General features: G+C 37.3%; 7 protein-coding genes across 7 annotated transcripts; 4 read left to right on the top strand and 3 right to left on the bottom strand. All coding sequences in view use genetic code 12, as the record gives it.

Annotated features, from left to right (window-relative positions):
* Positions 1-103: 103 nt before the first annotated feature.
* On the top strand, positions 104-1,816 carry I9W82_002690 (uncharacterized protein; the record flags this gene model as incomplete). Its single annotated transcript, XM_067691573.1, has 1 exon — positions 104-1,816. One exon carries the CDS (start codon positions 104-106, stop codon positions 1,814-1,816), a length of 1,713 nt encoding a protein of 570 aa, XP_067549925.1.
* Positions 1,817-1,945: 129 nt separating this feature from the next.
* Positions 1,946-3,961, top strand: DPB2 (DNA polymerase epsilon noncatalytic subunit; the record flags this gene model as incomplete). Its single annotated transcript, XM_067691571.1, has 1 exon — positions 1,946-3,961. One exon carries the CDS (start codon positions 1,946-1,948, stop codon positions 3,959-3,961), a length of 2,016 nt encoding a protein of 671 aa, XP_067549924.1.
* Positions 3,962-4,044: 83 nt separating this feature from the next.
* Positions 4,045-5,046, top strand: BET2 (Rab geranylgeranyltransferase; the record flags this gene model as incomplete). Its single annotated transcript, XM_067691570.1, has 1 exon — positions 4,045-5,046. The coding sequence occupies one exon, from the start codon at positions 4,045-4,047 to the stop codon at positions 5,044-5,046; it is 1,002 nt and encodes a 333-aa protein (XP_067549923.1).
* Positions 5,047-8,359: 3,313 nt separating this feature from the next.
* Positions 8,360-9,604, bottom strand: I9W82_002687 (SANT/Myb-like DNA-binding domain-containing protein; the record flags this gene model as incomplete). The annotated part of the gene is made up of 1 exon (XM_067691569.1): positions 8,360-9,604. The coding sequence occupies one exon, from the start codon at positions 9,602-9,604 to the stop codon at positions 8,360-8,362; it is 1,245 nt and encodes a 414-aa protein (XP_067549922.1).
* A 2,342-nt stretch (positions 9,605-11,946) lies between these two features.
* YTA6 (putative AAA family ATPase) lies at positions 11,947-14,121 on the bottom strand (the record flags this gene model as incomplete). Its single annotated transcript, XM_067691568.1, has 1 exon — positions 11,947-14,121. The coding sequence occupies one exon, from the start codon at positions 14,119-14,121 to the stop codon at positions 11,947-11,949; it is 2,175 nt and encodes a 724-aa protein (XP_067549921.1).
* Positions 14,122-15,063: 942 nt separating this feature from the next.
* I9W82_002685 (uncharacterized protein) lies at positions 15,064-15,627 on the top strand (the record flags this gene model as incomplete). Its single annotated transcript, XM_067691567.1, has 1 exon — positions 15,064-15,627. One exon carries the CDS (start codon positions 15,064-15,066, stop codon positions 15,625-15,627), a length of 564 nt encoding a protein of 187 aa, XP_067549920.1.
* A 21-nt stretch (positions 15,628-15,648) lies between these two features.
* On the bottom strand, positions 15,649-16,539 carry NIT2 (putative hydrolase; the record flags this gene model as incomplete). The annotated part of the gene is made up of 1 exon (XM_067691566.1): positions 15,649-16,539. One exon carries the CDS (start codon positions 16,537-16,539, stop codon positions 15,649-15,651), a length of 891 nt encoding a protein of 296 aa, XP_067549919.1.
* Between the last annotated feature and the right edge of the window lie 174 nt (positions 16,540-16,713).

Genomic DNA, 16,713 nt, shown 5'->3' with positions numbered 1-16,713 from the left:
TGGAAAATGAAACTCTGTCTTGAAAAGACGCGCCAGGAACAAAAAAATGTAAACAAAAACAAAACAAACCCACCCAACTCTCACAAGCTTCTTCCTACTCAATATGTCGGATTTGTTAGATAAATACAGGTCATCGAGAAGGGCCACGGAAAACCGTACGAGTCCACCACCCAGGCGCTCCTTATATCCACAATTATCATCGCTTGATCGAGAAAAGTACTCATCCGATCGATATACAAATTTCTCATCAGCGACAAGTGGTTTGAGAGATAAATTGGCTAATGAGAAAGCACAATATGAGCCAGTTACAGCAAAGTATAAACTGTATTCGGATACGGTTAATGAAAGAGAATCTTTGCTTCCTGATAGACTCAAATCGGACTATTTGAATACAAGATTGAAGAGGAGTGACTTGGATGATGCAAACGATTTCAAACGATATTCAAGAAACTACGAATTGGATGGATTGAGAAAGAACCTAGAGGCAAAATATGGTTTAAACTCCAAGGAAGAGAATGATAAGCATTCAAGGTTATTTAGCTCTCCTATTAAATCACTCAATGCTAGACGGCCAAGGACCGAACTTGGAAGCAGGTTAGCATCACACACTTCGAAAGATAAGTACAGAATTTCAAAGCCTACCACTGAGAGTCCTCATAATAGCGGGTTCTTGTCAAGAATAGTCAACTATTTCACTTCGAATGAACACTCTGATGACAATAATCTTCGTGAATCACCCAGTTTTCTTGAGAAGCCTCGTGCAAAGAAGGTGAGCTTCAGTGACAGTATCGGGAGAGATGATTTTGACGAAGTAGATGAGGTAGTGTCTCGTGCGAGAGAAAAGGAGAGACTTTGGGCATTGGAAAACTTTCGAACTTTAGAACAAGAACACAAGAAGGTGTTATTGCTATTGGAGGATGTTGAATTGGAGAATAAGAAGTTGAAATCAGAGTTGAGCAAAGTTCATGACGCATACACTGCCAAATTAGACGAAATTGAGAATGACTTGTTTAAGAAAAGTGTCGAGGCTGATCAGTTGAGAATCAATAATGAGCGCAAATACGCTGAGGAGATTAATCAGCTCAAATCTGCACAGGAAGTCGAAATTTCTAAGCTACGGAAATCTCACGAAAAGGAGTTATCTCACTTGAAATCAATCCACGAAGAAGAAGTACATCTACAAAAGGATGAAAACTCAAAACTTCAAAAAAAGATTAGAGAATTGGATGAAAAACTTTTTGATACTGGGTTTGAACTCAAGCTGGCAAGTCGAGATCTTGATTTCCAAGTTCGGAAAAACCACGAGATGCAAGTGGAAATGTCATTAAGAGATAGATTCCGTGCTGCCAAACTCCCAGCTGAAGAAGTGAACAAGTACTTTATCAAATCTTCCCGTATTGAACAAAAGATTGAGGCATTAAGAAGAGTGGTTCAACCCCCTCCAGCCAGACCACAACAGTTTGTTAAAACAGAGACCAATATTGAGGAAAACATAAATACATTGGAAAAAATGACCAAATCATTTCAATTTACTGGACTTGAAGATTGTGAAAAGTACTACGAGGTAGCACATAAGTTTTTAACAGATTCCTCAAACAAGTCGGAAGAGATTATTCTGCAGTTAGAACAAGACAGCAATGCAAGCCAGTCGCGCATTTTAGCTGAGTACCTAACTTTGAAGAGATTAAACGAGTTGGGCTACAAGTTATGTTCAGTTAAAGAGCTCATAAACGATTGTAAAGTTTTGGAAGAGTTTAAAGACAGTGATGCTAATATAAATGACATATATGTACGAGTCAAACTGGAAATATTCTAGATAATATCTATTGTAATATACATACTAATTTGGTAGCGAAAAGTAAATAAACTCTCACTTATATTTTTGTTTTTTTTTTTTTTTAAGACGCGTATGGTTTTGCAAAGTTCTTACTAGCGAAAGCACCTAATGATAGACCTAACAACCGCACATGCCACTACTGCGTTGCCTATTAAGCTACAGCCGTCCAATCTTAGACCGCTCGTGTTTAGAACTTTGACCAAAAAACATGGATTGAATGTGAATACAGAAGCGTTGTCTATTTTAACAGATACGATTAGCCAAAAGTTTGGTTTCGATTGGAAAGGTCCACAGTCGCAGCAGTTTTTAGAGGAGATAGCCAAATTTTGGAAGTTGGAAGATAGAGGAGTATTTATTGATGGTAATGGATTGAAATCCGTGCTAAAGGAGATACAGAAGAAAGATGACGTTGTGCAGATGCAAAAGGCTGGGAGAACGAATACTATTGTTGATGAAGACATCGAAGAGGATTTACAATTACAATGGGAAGATTATTTTCAATTTGTTTCTCCAGCTGATCAACCTCGGAGTATATTTGACAAGAGCAGGAAGCATTTCGATGTTTATTTGACAAAGGAGAAGTTACCTCTTTTGTCCAAATTGTCCCTCAATGCCAAGGCTTTAGTTGAGGCTCAGAATAATCGCTACTTTCTAATCATGGATAGATTGTCGAGAAACGAAAACTTTCAAAAAGCTTCAATGACAAGTATATCCAATTTAAACTCATTAACTATAGATGGAATCGGGAAAAACAATGAAATTACATTGATCAAAAACATGCTTGGTAGGGACGGACAAAAGTTTCTCTTATTTGGCCTATTGTCAAAAAACTCAACCGATGAGTATATTTTGGAAGATGCCACCGGATATATCGAGTTGAACTTGAATCAAGCTATAAAAAATCAAGGATCTTTTTACTGTATTGGAATGTTTGTGTTGGTGGAAGGTATCTATTCAGCATCTGGTGGTAACTTGAATCAGAAGCAGGATTATATCGGTGGTTGCTTTTATGTTAGTAACATTGCGCAACCTCCTGCTGAAAGAAGAGACAAGAGTTTGGATGTATATGGTCATGTGGATTTCTTAGGAATTTACAAGCATATGGTTCCAACAGGAAACAAGGCTATAAAGGTTCCCAAGACATTTAGAAAGAAATTGCAGCAATTGGAAAAATCACTACAGAACCATAGAATCATTATGATGGGAAGTGAACTCCACCTTGACTCAAATAAAACACTACAAGCTATGCAAAAATTCTTACATCGGTTGGAGAATTCCATTATTGAAGCGTTAGACTCGGAGGAGACGCAAGGTTACGTACCTTTAGCGTTGGTGTTTACTGGATCATTTACATCACGCCCTTTGACTTCGACTAATTCAACTTCAGATGCCAATTTGTCAAACTCTGAGTTATACAAGGGTAATTTTGATCAATTTGCAAAGCTATTAGGTGAATTCCCCCATATTGTACAGCGATGCAAAATTGTACTTATCCCGGGAGACAATGACCCATGGCAGTCCACATACTCACTTGGTTCAGCATGCTTAAATACATTTCCGCAAGCTTCAATTCCCAAGGTCTTTATCAATCGATTGGAAAAGTTGTTGCCTCGTGGGAACTTGATTTTAGCTTGGAATCCCACGCGAATGAGCTACCTTTCACAAGAGTTGGTGATACTCAAGGATACATTAATGAGCAAGTTTAAAAGAAATGATGTGATGCTTCCGGTGGAAGAGCTTGAACAGAATGGAGATGACGAGATGGACGAGCTTAATGATAAGGAGAGAATTGATAGGTTAATTCAGAATAAAGATGAGAGAATCCCAAACAAGACTAAACAAGCGAGGAAGTTGGTGAAAACTTTACTAGACCAAGGTACTTTACAACCTTTCAAGAAAGATTTGAAAGTTGTTAATACCCAGTTTGAGCATTGTTTGAGAGTGGAACCTTTACCAAATGCCATTGTGATAAATGATAGCAGTTTTGATAACTTTGAAGTCGTGTATCAAGGATGTAAAGTGGTCAATCTCGCCCTGGCTATCCATGAAGGTAGCAGGAAATTGAATTATTTGGAGTACTGGCCAAGTTCAAAAAAGTTTGAGTTTAAGGATTTGTACTTTTAAGGTAGCGTGTATAGATAAAATTTTTGCGTGTGCGGAATAAAAGTAATCCCAACCGATTGAGTGTTCCATCATTTCTGTATCAAATGACATCATCTACGGAAACCTTATACAAGGAGAAACACATTAAGTTTATAATAGACCAAGAATCCAATCGCTCATATGAATATTGGCTTAGTGAGCATCTACGTATGAATGGATTGTATTGGGGTGTGACGGCGTTGATCACCATGAAGAGCCTCAATGAAATAACACTTCCACAACCAGAGGTGATTGAATATGTATTGAGCTGTTGGGATGATAGGTCTGGTGCATTTGGTTCCTTCCCCAAGCATGATGCTCATATACTTTCAACGTTATCAGCGCTTCAAATATTGAAAATTTATGATTTGGATTTATCCATGTTGAAGCAAGATCAGAAACAACGACTTGTCAAATTCATCAAAGGCTTACAATTGTCCAATGGAAGTTTTCAAGGTGATAGGTTTGGTGAGGTCGATACGCGATTCACCTACACTGCGATATCAGCTCTCTCTTTGCTTGATGAGTTAACTTTGGATGTGGTGGATCCTGCTGTTGATTTTATCATGAACTGTTTAAACTTTGATGGCGGATTTGGTCTAGTTCCCGGCTCGGAATCTCACGCAGCACAAGCATTTGTTTGCGTTGGAGCACTCGCGATAATGGATAGATTAGACGTTCTTGCCAGCAACGGGTCAGCTGAAAGAATATGCAGTTGGTTAAGCGAACGTCAAGTTTTGCCCTCGGGTGGCTTTAACGGTCGTCCTGAAAAATTACCGGATGTGTGTTATAGTTGGTGGGTTTTATCCACGTTATCCATCCTAGGGAGAGCGCACTGGGTCAATTTGAATAAATTGGAGGGATTTATCCTAAGTTGTCAGGATCCTATTGAGGGAGGGATCAGTGATCGCCCTGATAACCAAACTGATATATATCATACCTGTTTTGGAATTACAGGGTTGAGCTTAATCGACCATGCCAAGTTCGATCTTGATGAAATTGATCCGATCTACTGTATGCCGAAAGTGGTGACGAAAAATTTTAAGAAATGGAAACGCGTTGATTAAAATGCATTATGGCTGATCTACGTTTCAATTTTGCAATTGCGGTTGGGAGGGAAAGTAGATCGAGGGAAGATACTTACATACTTGTGCTGCATAGCTAGCTCATTTGGTTAGGGTATAGGTCGATCTTGAACTCAGTGTTTGCTTCTGTAGAGTAACCGACGGGCATTGGAAAGTCTCCTTTTCTGTGTATGTAGGTGATCCAAGTCACTAGTTCAACAATATATATTTGCTACAAAGAGCTTTGTGAAAACTAACTTCTTCAACCACTCTCAATATTCCTTTGGTACTCAAGGTTAAAAGTAACTCGATCTAACGCAATCAACCCCGAGGGTTTTCAGCTATTCCGTGATAAAGGTGTACTAGATTGTTGTTTATTACCTTACAATTGTCCGCCACAGTCTATTATATCATTCCCATAAAGTGTTGCACAAAACTAGTTTTTTTCAGTTCCTAACAGCACTTGGCAACCAACGTTTGTTGCAAATAATAGGACCCTTTGCACAAGATCTTTATTTCCCAAAGTAAGCATAAATTCGTGTCTGTTGTAATAGTATAGTCTACCTCTAAGTAAAACTCGAGCCATTTTTTTTTTTTCTACATGTCGATCTCAAACAAGCTTTGCAATACTAAACGCGTATTTTTGTCGTTTTTTTACGTGTTCTTCTTACATGCAATGTCTAAATTATTGTGTCTTCAAAAAGGGTTTGAGCTGATCATGGATTCATCTCTAATTTAAGCTCTTTTTTTTCTTTTAGGCTGTGCATGGAATCAGATTCTTAGGAACGATCAAAAGTTGCGCCATTTTGCATCAATTTTAAATTGATGTAAACAAAGCTCATGAGCGTTAGTCTGAAAAAAATACATATATTTGCTTTAGACTTTGCTTTAAAATTAATCTAAGAGGGTGTAGATCGAACCATAATTGCTTTCATCTGGTGGGTCCACTTTTTTTTTGTGTGTGTGTGTGTGTGTGTTTCGCTATGTTCGTTTAGAAAATTCGATTGCCTTTTCTTGGTTCATAATTTGACACGACAGGGCTTTCGCTTCACATATCCCAAATCAGGAGATGAAATTTTGCTTCTTCATTGTCTCAAAACCCTCAAATTTGTGTAAACAAGAGAAAAAAAAAAAAAAGAAGAAGTTAATGGAAAAATTTAAATGGTTAACAATGGTTATGAGTTGTTTCGGTAAACGACGAGGTGATGGAATGCATGACAAGATTGTTGAATATTTAATTTAAAGCAAAAAAACTTTTTAATGTTTTGTTTATTTTTGTGTAGTAAGTGATGTTTGTTCTTACTACTGTATTAGGTTTTAATTTATGCATTCTCTTTTGAAACGCTGTCCTTTTGTATAACATTCTCTTGTGAAAACATAATACACAAACCACAAACCACAAACCACAAACCACAAACCACTAACCACCCTATTTTGCTTTCTTTGCTTGCTTTGCATTCTTTGTGGTTTTAAAGGCAGGTGGAATTACATATTAGACCACTTTTGAGTTATTTACTGAAGATTTTATTGGATACAGATTGAGCCAGCATTTGTGAACTATTTTTTAATTCGTATACTAGTTTGAGCACTTCTTGATCATAGATCTGAATAGGAACAGGTGGTCCCAGTTACTGGCCTATCTATCTTCCCTCATACTCTTTAAGTAACAGTGTGTTTGAACCAATCAATTGAATAAGGAATAAAAGTAGCTGCCAAAAAAAAAAAAACTCACATTCAAAGCAGTTCCATTAATTGCAAGTATGCAGTACAAAATGGAAAATGGGTGATTATTTGTTCCCGTTTTAACCAGCTACTATGATCACTGATGTTGCTTTTTCACCCAGACGCATCCCCAATTTGAATCTTAGACTGTCTAAATTTGCAAAGCCTAGAATCAATTTGGAAATGAGCTCATTTATGAGCTTAGCTTCATATTCCAAGCAACTAAATTCTATGACATAATTAGGCTAACAAATTATACGTAAAAAGTTGCCTCTTTTGTAACCTACAGAACTAAAAAAAAAGTATAAAAAAAAATGAAAAAAAAATTATGCGCCTTAATCTCTGCAACTGACAGACATCCTCTGCATCTGTTTTAGTCTAATTTTCTTTTGATCTGCGTTTTCTGTTTTTCTGAGTATACGCCTGGATAAAGCCTATGTCATTTTCGCGAGAAATTAACCGATACTTTACACAGTCGAATTGAAAATATGAAAATATAACTGAGTTAAGAGTGAAATTGTTCAACAGTCACAAAGAGAAACTTGTTTCTCTTTTAAGTATTTTCCCGAATTCTCTTATATGCTTCTTGGGTTAATCTTCTTTTTTTTTTTTTTTTTTTTTTGGCGCCAACGGGGCGCTTCGTATCTAGCCTATAGTTCCGATTAATTTCAGTTTCTTTTTTGAAACTATTGGATTAATGTTCTACCGGAATAGATATATGCTCCGCCCGATCTTTATCCAGATAGAGCTAAAAAAAACCAAGAAATATTTAGACGGTGAGAGAACACTAGTACGAAAGAAAAATTAAATTCCCTTTTGGGGCGAAAGGAATCGAGAGAGAGAAAAACCCTTTACCACTGGATGAAATAAATTCCGCCTTTTGTCTTGTGAGGGGGAGGCTTGTATTTCTTCCGATTTTATTTTTTTTTTTTTGGTGCGTATGAATGACCCAGAGAAGAAAGAATAAAAATAAAATAAAATTAAAATTTTTAAAATTTAAATTTAAATTTCTTAAATGGTTATTTGTCAATCAAACAATGGGCAAAGAAAGAATAAAAGAATATAAAAGTCAAAAAGTATTATATTTTTTATTCTAATATTTTATTGTGCTAATAAACGAGGCCAGTTTTGTGCTTTGTTTACCTTTTTGTTGTTATAATATGTACCTTACTGTCAAATTTATAACCAAGCCATTTTATACAGATTAAGATTTTTCTTTTTTTTTTCAGCAAGGGTTTGATGCATTCCCAAAAAAATGAAAAAAATTAAATAAAAAAGTAAAAGCTGCAGTAAATTTTTAAAGCAAAAAAAAGACGAGAGGAACTAAAAAAAAAATCACATACTAAAGAAAATCGAACGATGGCTTCGATTCGAATGGGCTTATGTAAGAGAGTTCCACATTTTTTTTTCTTTTTTTTTGATAATGTACATCAAACAATTAGACGATGACCATTACCACTTTACGGAGGGTTACTTTACCGAAACCTCAAATTTTTACCTCTCAATAGAAACGTAATCGATTAGCATTTGCCAAACAGGCGGCTAACACTACACTTTGGGTTCGTAATAAGTACTTTATTGTATTTTTTTATATTTAATTTAATAAAAAGTCGATTTTATTTGTTTGATGGTGATTTTGTTTGCTTGACTTGTCAGTGGAGTCACACTTTGATAAAGGTGAACCTTCTTGACTTCTCTCTTCATTGTGACCAGCTTCGTGTGTTTCAGAAATTGACGATACATTCCGGTCTTTCTCCTTTTCCGGGGTTTCAGGTCCTTTTGAATTGACATCTAGATTACTTATAATTCTTCTCCATCTGAATTGGCAAGCATTTGGTGTACGTTCATGGAAAAATGTAGAGATTTCTCTCCATCCCAACTTTTGCACCTCTTTCAATTCTCGTAAGACTTTGTCTTCATCAGCTGACCATGTAGATGACAGTTTGGATTTGCGGGGGAACCCATGAATACCAGAAAATGGGTCCGCAATTGTGTATGGTACCACATTGTAATATATTTGATGTGGAAGAGGTGCTGCCAGTGACAGTGACGGGATAGGTTGCTGGTAGTAGTTCGCCATCTGAATTGGAACATATTGGGGTTGCGGTAGTTGATGTTGTTGTTGTTGGTAATACGGATAGACCTCTTGGTTGTGTACGTAAGCACCTGGGATTTGCTGTAGAGGGATTAAATTAGAAGGATAAGGACCTGCTTGAGTTTGGGGGATTGGCTGAAATGATTGACTTTGTTGATGTTGAGGTGAAGCATAATACACCTGTGGCTCAGGGGCTGGTTGTTGATAAACTTGATGAGCCATTTGTGGGCCCTGTACTAGCTGTAGTGGAGGACCAACTTGCTGTTGTTCAGGTAAATGTTGTGATATACTTTGTGGTCTGGTGGTAGTTTCTTGTGAGACGACGGGTTGTTGGATTGGGCCGACATTTCTTGAAGGAAGCGTAACCCCCTGTCCTATACTTATATGAGGTAGAATCGGCAGTTGCATTGAGCTCGGCTCTGACATTGTACTAAGGCCAGGCGGTAAAACCGTTGGCAGTGTTTCTGTCAGGCTAGCTTTGTCTTTAGTTTGAGAAACATGTGACCCAAAAGACTCGTCTGCCTTGATATGACTTTGATTTGGAATCGAATCGAATGATGTATCAGACTCGCTTTGTGGACCATCTGGTGGATTGGTTTGTTTTGACAATATATTAAGTGCTTCAACGGATGGTTTATATTTCAAACTTCTTGGTTTGGCAACACCTGTCTGTTCCTGCTTACGCTTTCTTTTTGGAAACGTCGAAGTTTTGAAAATGTCTTTACTACCCATTAAAGTTATCATAGCCTTGTCAATTGAGTTAGTTAAATTTTCCCCACGTAACTGAAGATGAAAATGGGCAAAATGAGGATTGGAAATTGATCGTTTAAAAGTTAGTGATTTTCCAGATTACCTGAAAAATAAAAAAAAAAAAAAATGAATGAATGAATAAGTAGTAACGAACGGTGTTAGCTTGGAAGAATGGGAGGGGCTGATGTTTTCAATATGAGCTTCTTAGTAATGTGAAAGCTTCAATTGATGTGTGCTTAATAAAAAAAAAAATTGAAAGGAAAAGCGCCGTTGTGTCTGATATTTGATAGAAATGGAATAGACGGAGTTACTTATATATATATAAACACTATTCAGATAAAATCCCACCATTATTTTTTTTTTTTTTTTTCTTTTAAAACCTGAAATAATACAAAGTCTGTTAATAATAGAAGACACAGATGGTAACAAAAATCAAAATTTTTAGAATTAGAAAGAGAAGGTGAAGAAATAAAATTTTAGTCTATTCTAATTGTTTTGTACTCTTTATGTGTAGCGGTTCTTTTTTATGCACTTTCTAATGTGCATACAGAATTACACAAACGGAGATTACACTATTTATGTTGCACAAACCTAGATCTATACTGCACGCAAAAAAAAAAAAAAAAAAATAAGCTCATAAATCTCAAGTTTTTACTGATTTCAGTGCACAGGATTCATAAATATATATATATAAAAGGAAAATACGGGTACCCTATGCATTCAATTGGACTCAAAGGTACAGCTAAACTTAGTTAACACCCACCTTACCAGCGGTCTTTTTCTCTTTTCCTTAATCTGGCGCTTCCTGTTTCTTAAGTCCGTCGGTTGCACAAAACGTAATACTTTTACGCCTTTGAAATTGTTTGTTAAGCTCATAATATTTTAGCGCTATGCTACAAACTTTTTTTTTTGTATGTGGGACCTAGGTCGGAGATTTTCCATAAGGAGAACTCCGATCCAATAGAGTATTCGCGCATTCAACTTCTTTCTTTTTACTGACTGTGACATCTTTTAAAATCCCATCTCTATCTGGCTCTCTCGAAAAACTAAGGATTTCAATTCATATTGCTTCGACAATACGAAAAAAAATCAGTCTGATTATTCTTTTTGTCCAAACAGATGTATGGCTCCAAACCATCAGACAGTCGTTAATAAAATGTTTCCCCTTGGGTTTCACTGGGGAATTATTGTCTATTATCACGAATTATCTCTTCACTTTGAGCCGGATAGTGCTTCAAAATTATAGAATAGCGCAAAACGTGTTCTAGAACTACTCAAAACAATAGCCTTCAAATAAAATCATGACGAGTGTGGATGACCAAAAACAGAGCAACAAAGACCATATGCTATGGTTATGAGCCCTGCTTTTCGTTTTTTTTTTTTTTGTTTTTTCTTTTTTTTGTTTGATTTTAAAAGTGGAATGTTTACATTAATCCCTTAATTATGTGCCTTATTGTTTACATATTTTTTTGTATGCGAAGAAGAAGAAGAAGAAGAAGAAAAATGAAATTTACTTGTTTACAAATTTATTGTTCTAAGAAAAAGCCGAGGCACTTTTTGGCGAGACTACATTTCCAACTAATACAGATTAAGCCCAGCAGTGCCATTTCAGTTTATTAAATCTAGATCTAGATCCACTTGTAATTTTATTTTGCTTTGCCATTTATTTTTAAAAAACGGTTAGTATTTCTGTAATTACTTCTTCTCTATTGTTTCATAAAAAAGTATATCGCTTAATATGCCACCCATTTGAGTGCCTAATCAAGTTATTGTTTTTTTGTTTCATTTGTTCTGATTTGTTTACTGTATCTAAATATAGAAATGAAAACCAGATTATAAAAGCAACGAGGTATTCGGGCCCTGAATGCAACAAAAGCCTGGACCTATTGGAATTCTATTTACAAGTATATGCCTGTTCCTGTTTGGTCGCACGAGGACGCCGGCAATTATGCAATAGGCATGCCTGCATGTGCCTTTATGTGATTGCTTTTTTGTTTTTTTTTTTTTTTTTTTAATGCAACATGCAAATTATTTTGGGACCTTAGACAAAGTTTACCGCCATAGAATAAATTAGTGTCTGCATTATTGCAATTAATCTGGTGTGGTTTGCAGCAAAGGGTCTACTTCTACATTGCATCTGAGGAACCTACGGGCCGAATTTGAAAGCAAAAATGAAACCGTATTATTTAAAATAACGCCATGCATATTAAGAGTGAATATATATTATTATCGTACTACTAATCACTATGCAATAAGGTGGTCTTTTCTCGCTTACACAGTCCACTCTTTCCTTATTAATTTGTCCATGCTGGTTTCCGCCCTCCGCCCTGTAAATATTATGCACCACTTGAGCCAAATTTTTCTGCCCAATCCTCGTATTCTTGAAGCCCTTCTTTTGACACGCTTGGTCTAATATACTTTAAACTGTTTTCAAAATCCTCCAAGCTAATTGGTCTGATTTGGTCAGTGGGTGTCAGCAACAACTTGTCACCCAAGGATCTTAAGGGACCCATGGCTGAATCTTTTGCCAATGCCGTTATATCACTACCACTGAATCCATCGGTCAATTTAATCAATTTATCATAATCTTCTTCTGATAGAGTGTTCTTTTGGTACTGTAACAACTTCATGATTTGATGCTTTCTGGCTTCTGCTTCAGGTAAGGGAATATACTGGCGGCGTACAAATCTTCTCCTTGCTGCTTCATCAATAGACCATGGTAAATTGGTCGCTCCAAGAATTAGAACACGCGATACATCTTCACCAGAGTCACGACCAGCAGCAGCACTGGACAATTCCGACCATTGAACAAGAAACTCGTTCTTGATACGTCTCGTACTTTCATTTTCACCATCTGATCTCGAAGACAAAATTGAGTCAATCTCATCCATAAACACAATAGACGGTGCCAATTTTCTTGCCAAGAGAAATAATGCCTTGACAAGTTTCTCCGACTCACCCAAATACTTCGATGTTAACGATGATGAACTGATACTGAAAAACGTAGATTGTGACTCTGTCGCAACGGCTCTGGCCAACATTGTTTTTCCTGTCCCCGGAGGGCCAAAAAGTAGCATCCCCCTTGTTGGCTCTCTCAACCCTTTGAACAAATCAGGTCGCAAAAACGGATACACCACAGCTTCTTTTAAAGAATTCTTGGCTCCTTCCAAGCCAACTATATCGTCCCAGTAAACTTCGTCACCACGTACAACAACATCATTTAAGATGTTTTTAGCGGCAATTGCATCTATTCCACGGATGGAAGAAATTAAAGCGTTCTGCTCCTTCTCCGTCGTTAAAGAATAAACAGGATCCGATGCTTCAAATTTATCATCGTCATAGCCGCTTAATAAATCATCCATAGTTGGACTGTTTATTGAGTCTTTCTCTTCTTCGAGCTTCTCCTGCTGCTTCTTTGGCGCTGCTTTTTTTGCTGCTGTGCCATTGGTAGATCCATTGGTCACTGGTCGGGTCTTTGTTTGTGTAGTTTTAGGCTTGACATAGTTATAAGTAATCGTCGATTTGGGTTTGGCTGGAGGTGTGGACGCCAGCGTGGGTTTCTTCAGCTGTTGCATTAATTTGTGTAAATTAAGCGGTTTCGGTTTATTATAAACATATGGTCCTTTGGGTTTCGGGCGCACATCCGTGGTGCTCTTTGAAATATGCTCAACCGGAGCCATGCCCGCCTTGTCACTCTTTAAATGGGTTTGTTTTGGTGGACTTTCGGAAACCATTTTAATTGTTAAATCATCCATAGATCGGTATACATCTTTTGGTTCGGCTGGATCCTCCATATCTATTAAATTGGGTTCTTCGTAGTTTTCTGATAACCCCGACGATGACCTTGACGAATCAACTTTCTCCCAATTATCGCCTTTTGTAGTGTATGTATCCTGATCAAAGTCAGCAAAATAACTCGAAACTTCAACTTTGGGCGTATTTGACTTCTCGAACCTGTATTTGACTGGTTTTTGCCAAGATTTAGATGCAGCTTGTGAAGCTTGTTGGACGGATTCATGTGCTAGTCTCGTGGTTGGTGCCTTATTTCCTCCATTTGGATGACTACGTAAAGACCTCATCATTGGTCTTTGCAGGGATACTGAGCTTCCAAAAGAATTAGAAGGCAGTGTTACCCTCAATGAAGGTACCGTCTTGTCTCTGCCACTTCTTGGTGGAGGGGGCGGCGGTGCGCCATTTGCTTCTCGCTTCAATCTTCGATTCTTTTCATCTAACCTAAGTTGAACTCTTATCAAATGCTTGACGTTTTCATCGCGTATACTCTTTAGACTGTTCAATATAGTTTTCTCTTGAGGTTCCAATTTGGTGCTGTATTTTTCGAAAAGATCCAACTTGTATAACAAGGTTGTATGTAGACTTTTCCAACCTTTTAGCGCCTCGTCGACATCATTTTCCTCTTCTAATGTTAAATTCTTTATCGTCTCGTTGCAACAATCGTTATAAGTTTGTTCAAGTTCCTCCAACGTAACCTGGGCTGGCTTCTTTCTAAACATGACGTGATGCTCTTCTGTTTTGAATTACTATTGACAAGGGGTTTGAATGCTTTGATTGACTATTGATAAAATGAACGTAGTAAGATGTGAATAAAGCGCCACAATAAAATACGTGTCAGAATCTCGACCTTTGCTATTGTTGATCGTAATGTGTTCTGTTTTTTTGTTTTTTTTTGTTTTTTTTCCTTTGCTGTGACGCTCAAGGAGTAATCTGATTTATTTTTTTGAAAGTAACACACGAAATAGATATCATCTAGTGGAAACTGTCTACTGGATTACAAGGTACGTCAATACCTTCAGAGAAGAGATAAAGAGGTTCACATTTACGAAACTTGTTCTCGTAGCTCAGCTGTTGCTAAATTGTTCTCGTCAAACACACAGCCGCATAAAAAGAAAAATAAAACATCTATAAAACCATGGAGAAAATGTAGTGATATAACGGGATACTCAAAAGTTTCCTACCTTTTAAATATTCTTTTTAACCACATTGATCTAACCGAAATGTAATCAACAATAAACCAACAGCATAAACAAAGAAGAATCAAAAACAGCTCTAACTTAAATCTCAAGATCAAAAAAAAAAAGTTATCTCCCTAACTTAATAGGCGAGACAGGCGACCTCTTAGCGAAACTCAAGCTCTCTTCATTGGGCATGAAGTCCAAGTCAGAGACGAGACTGTAATAATCCAACCAGTCATACCAAAAACTGTACTTACTGCCAAATTTTTCGGAGTGCAACTTTCTAAAGAAGAAGAAGAAGAAGAAGAAGAAGAAGAAGAAGAAAAAAAAAAAGTTGAAAAATTTAAAGTGTTTGGTGAAAATCTTTCACCTGATGAAACAAAGTATGTGTGCATGGATGTGGTAGCTTTCTCCACGTCAAAATTTCAATTTTCGTCAACAAAGCAAATCACACTCTCCACCAAAATCATCCACCAAATCACAATGGAAGTGACAGATATACTTGCATTTATTGTTACAATTATCCAGCGAGTCCTTGCTACTGCTATAGGCTTTGCCGTGGCCGCACATGATAAATACCCCGAGTATACAAATATTGTTTTCACCATCATTGCTGGGTACATTGTTTACTCGTTACTTGTCAAATCAGCTAAAGCTTGGATTAGGTTCACTATACGCCTCGTCAAACTAATCTTGATTGTATGCTTCATTGTATTAGCATACGCTATATCAGTAAGAGGGTGGGAGACTTTTTACAACTTTGACATTCCTCGCATTCAAAGTTTTGCTTCATTGTTTTATAGAATTGGAAGATCAACAATGGGTACCTTCGCCAAAGACCAAGAACAAACCTACCAAGAATATTGGCAAGCTGCTGAAGATGCAAAGAATGGTGGGAAAACTGGTAACCCAATCATAGATGAGGGACTTGATTATTTGAGGGAGAATCTTGGAAGCGATGCTATAGATCAAGGCATTGAGTATTTGAAGGACAAGGTTGACTTTAATGATGTTCAAAATCTACTACGCATGGTAAACAGAGGGTAGATAGTATATAGCAGTCTATCATTACAATTGCCCAAATATATCCTCTCTTCGTTGCTCTATTAACGGCATGTTTGTCCTCACCTTATTCAACTGATTGAAATCCAAATCAGCATAAATTACTTCATAGTAATCACCGTCATCATCGATAGTAACATCTGTGGAATTAAATTTCCTTCCTCTTGCTAAGACAGTACCCCATGGATCAACAATAATGGAATCACCATAGCTAACTCTCTCCACCACATCACCTTTCTCATTGGTACCAACGTCATGATGGCCGCATTGTGCTGCATTAACAACAAAACATTGTGAGTCCAAAGCACGAGCTTTACTTAATGTTTCCCAATGTGCCTCCCCAGTTTTAGTAGTAAAGGCGCTGGGGAAAGTAAGGATATTAGCTCCAAGTTGACGCAATTTCAAACTAAGTTCAGGAAATCGTATATCGTAGCAGATAGAAAGGCCAACATTGGCTTGATCAATTGATGATGGTGGAGTAATTTCTTTTCCCGGTTCAACTGAGTTTGACTCTTTAAGTATTGGTCCATTGGGTACATCCACATCAAACAAGTGCAATTTCTGATACCGAGATATTACTGTCCCCCTTGGATCAATCAACAAGTGGATATTTTCAACTTTAGTGGCTGTAGCATTGGGCAAGTGGATACCAATTGACACGTATGTAGACCGATTTATGCTTTTTATGTGGTCGAGTAGTGGAGTGAGGAATGTAGACTTGACTTGTTGTGACAATTCAATTGAATGTTTTGCATTTTGAGACAAGTAGTCAGTGGCCTCTGGTAGAAAAAGGATCCTAGCTTGGCTCTCTACAGCTTGGTTGAGGATCTTGTATACGATGCGTAGATTTCGCTGAATGCTCGAAGACGAGCATAGTTGGCCAACCGCTATCTTCATTGTGTAGGGCAGAGGTTGGTTGATGGTTTATACATGTGGCTTCAGGTTTGTTGATTTTCTCGCTACCACTTCTAACCACACCCTGCTTCTCTAGGGCACTCAATGGATGCACTGTCATCCGGGTCTTGTTCTCCTCATCCCGGGGGGTTCAATCAACTACGTCACCACTGATAA

This window comes from Candida metapsilosis (genome assembly GCF_017655625.1).
Source record: "Candida metapsilosis strain BP57 chromosome Unknown scaffold2, whole genome shotgun sequence".
Taxonomy (NCBI): domain Eukaryota; kingdom Fungi; phylum Ascomycota; class Pichiomycetes; order Serinales; family Debaryomycetaceae; genus Lodderomyces; species Lodderomyces metapsilosis.
The sequence above is the reverse complement of the archived record's forward strand: the minus strand, read 5'-3'. Positions and strand labels throughout refer to the sequence as shown.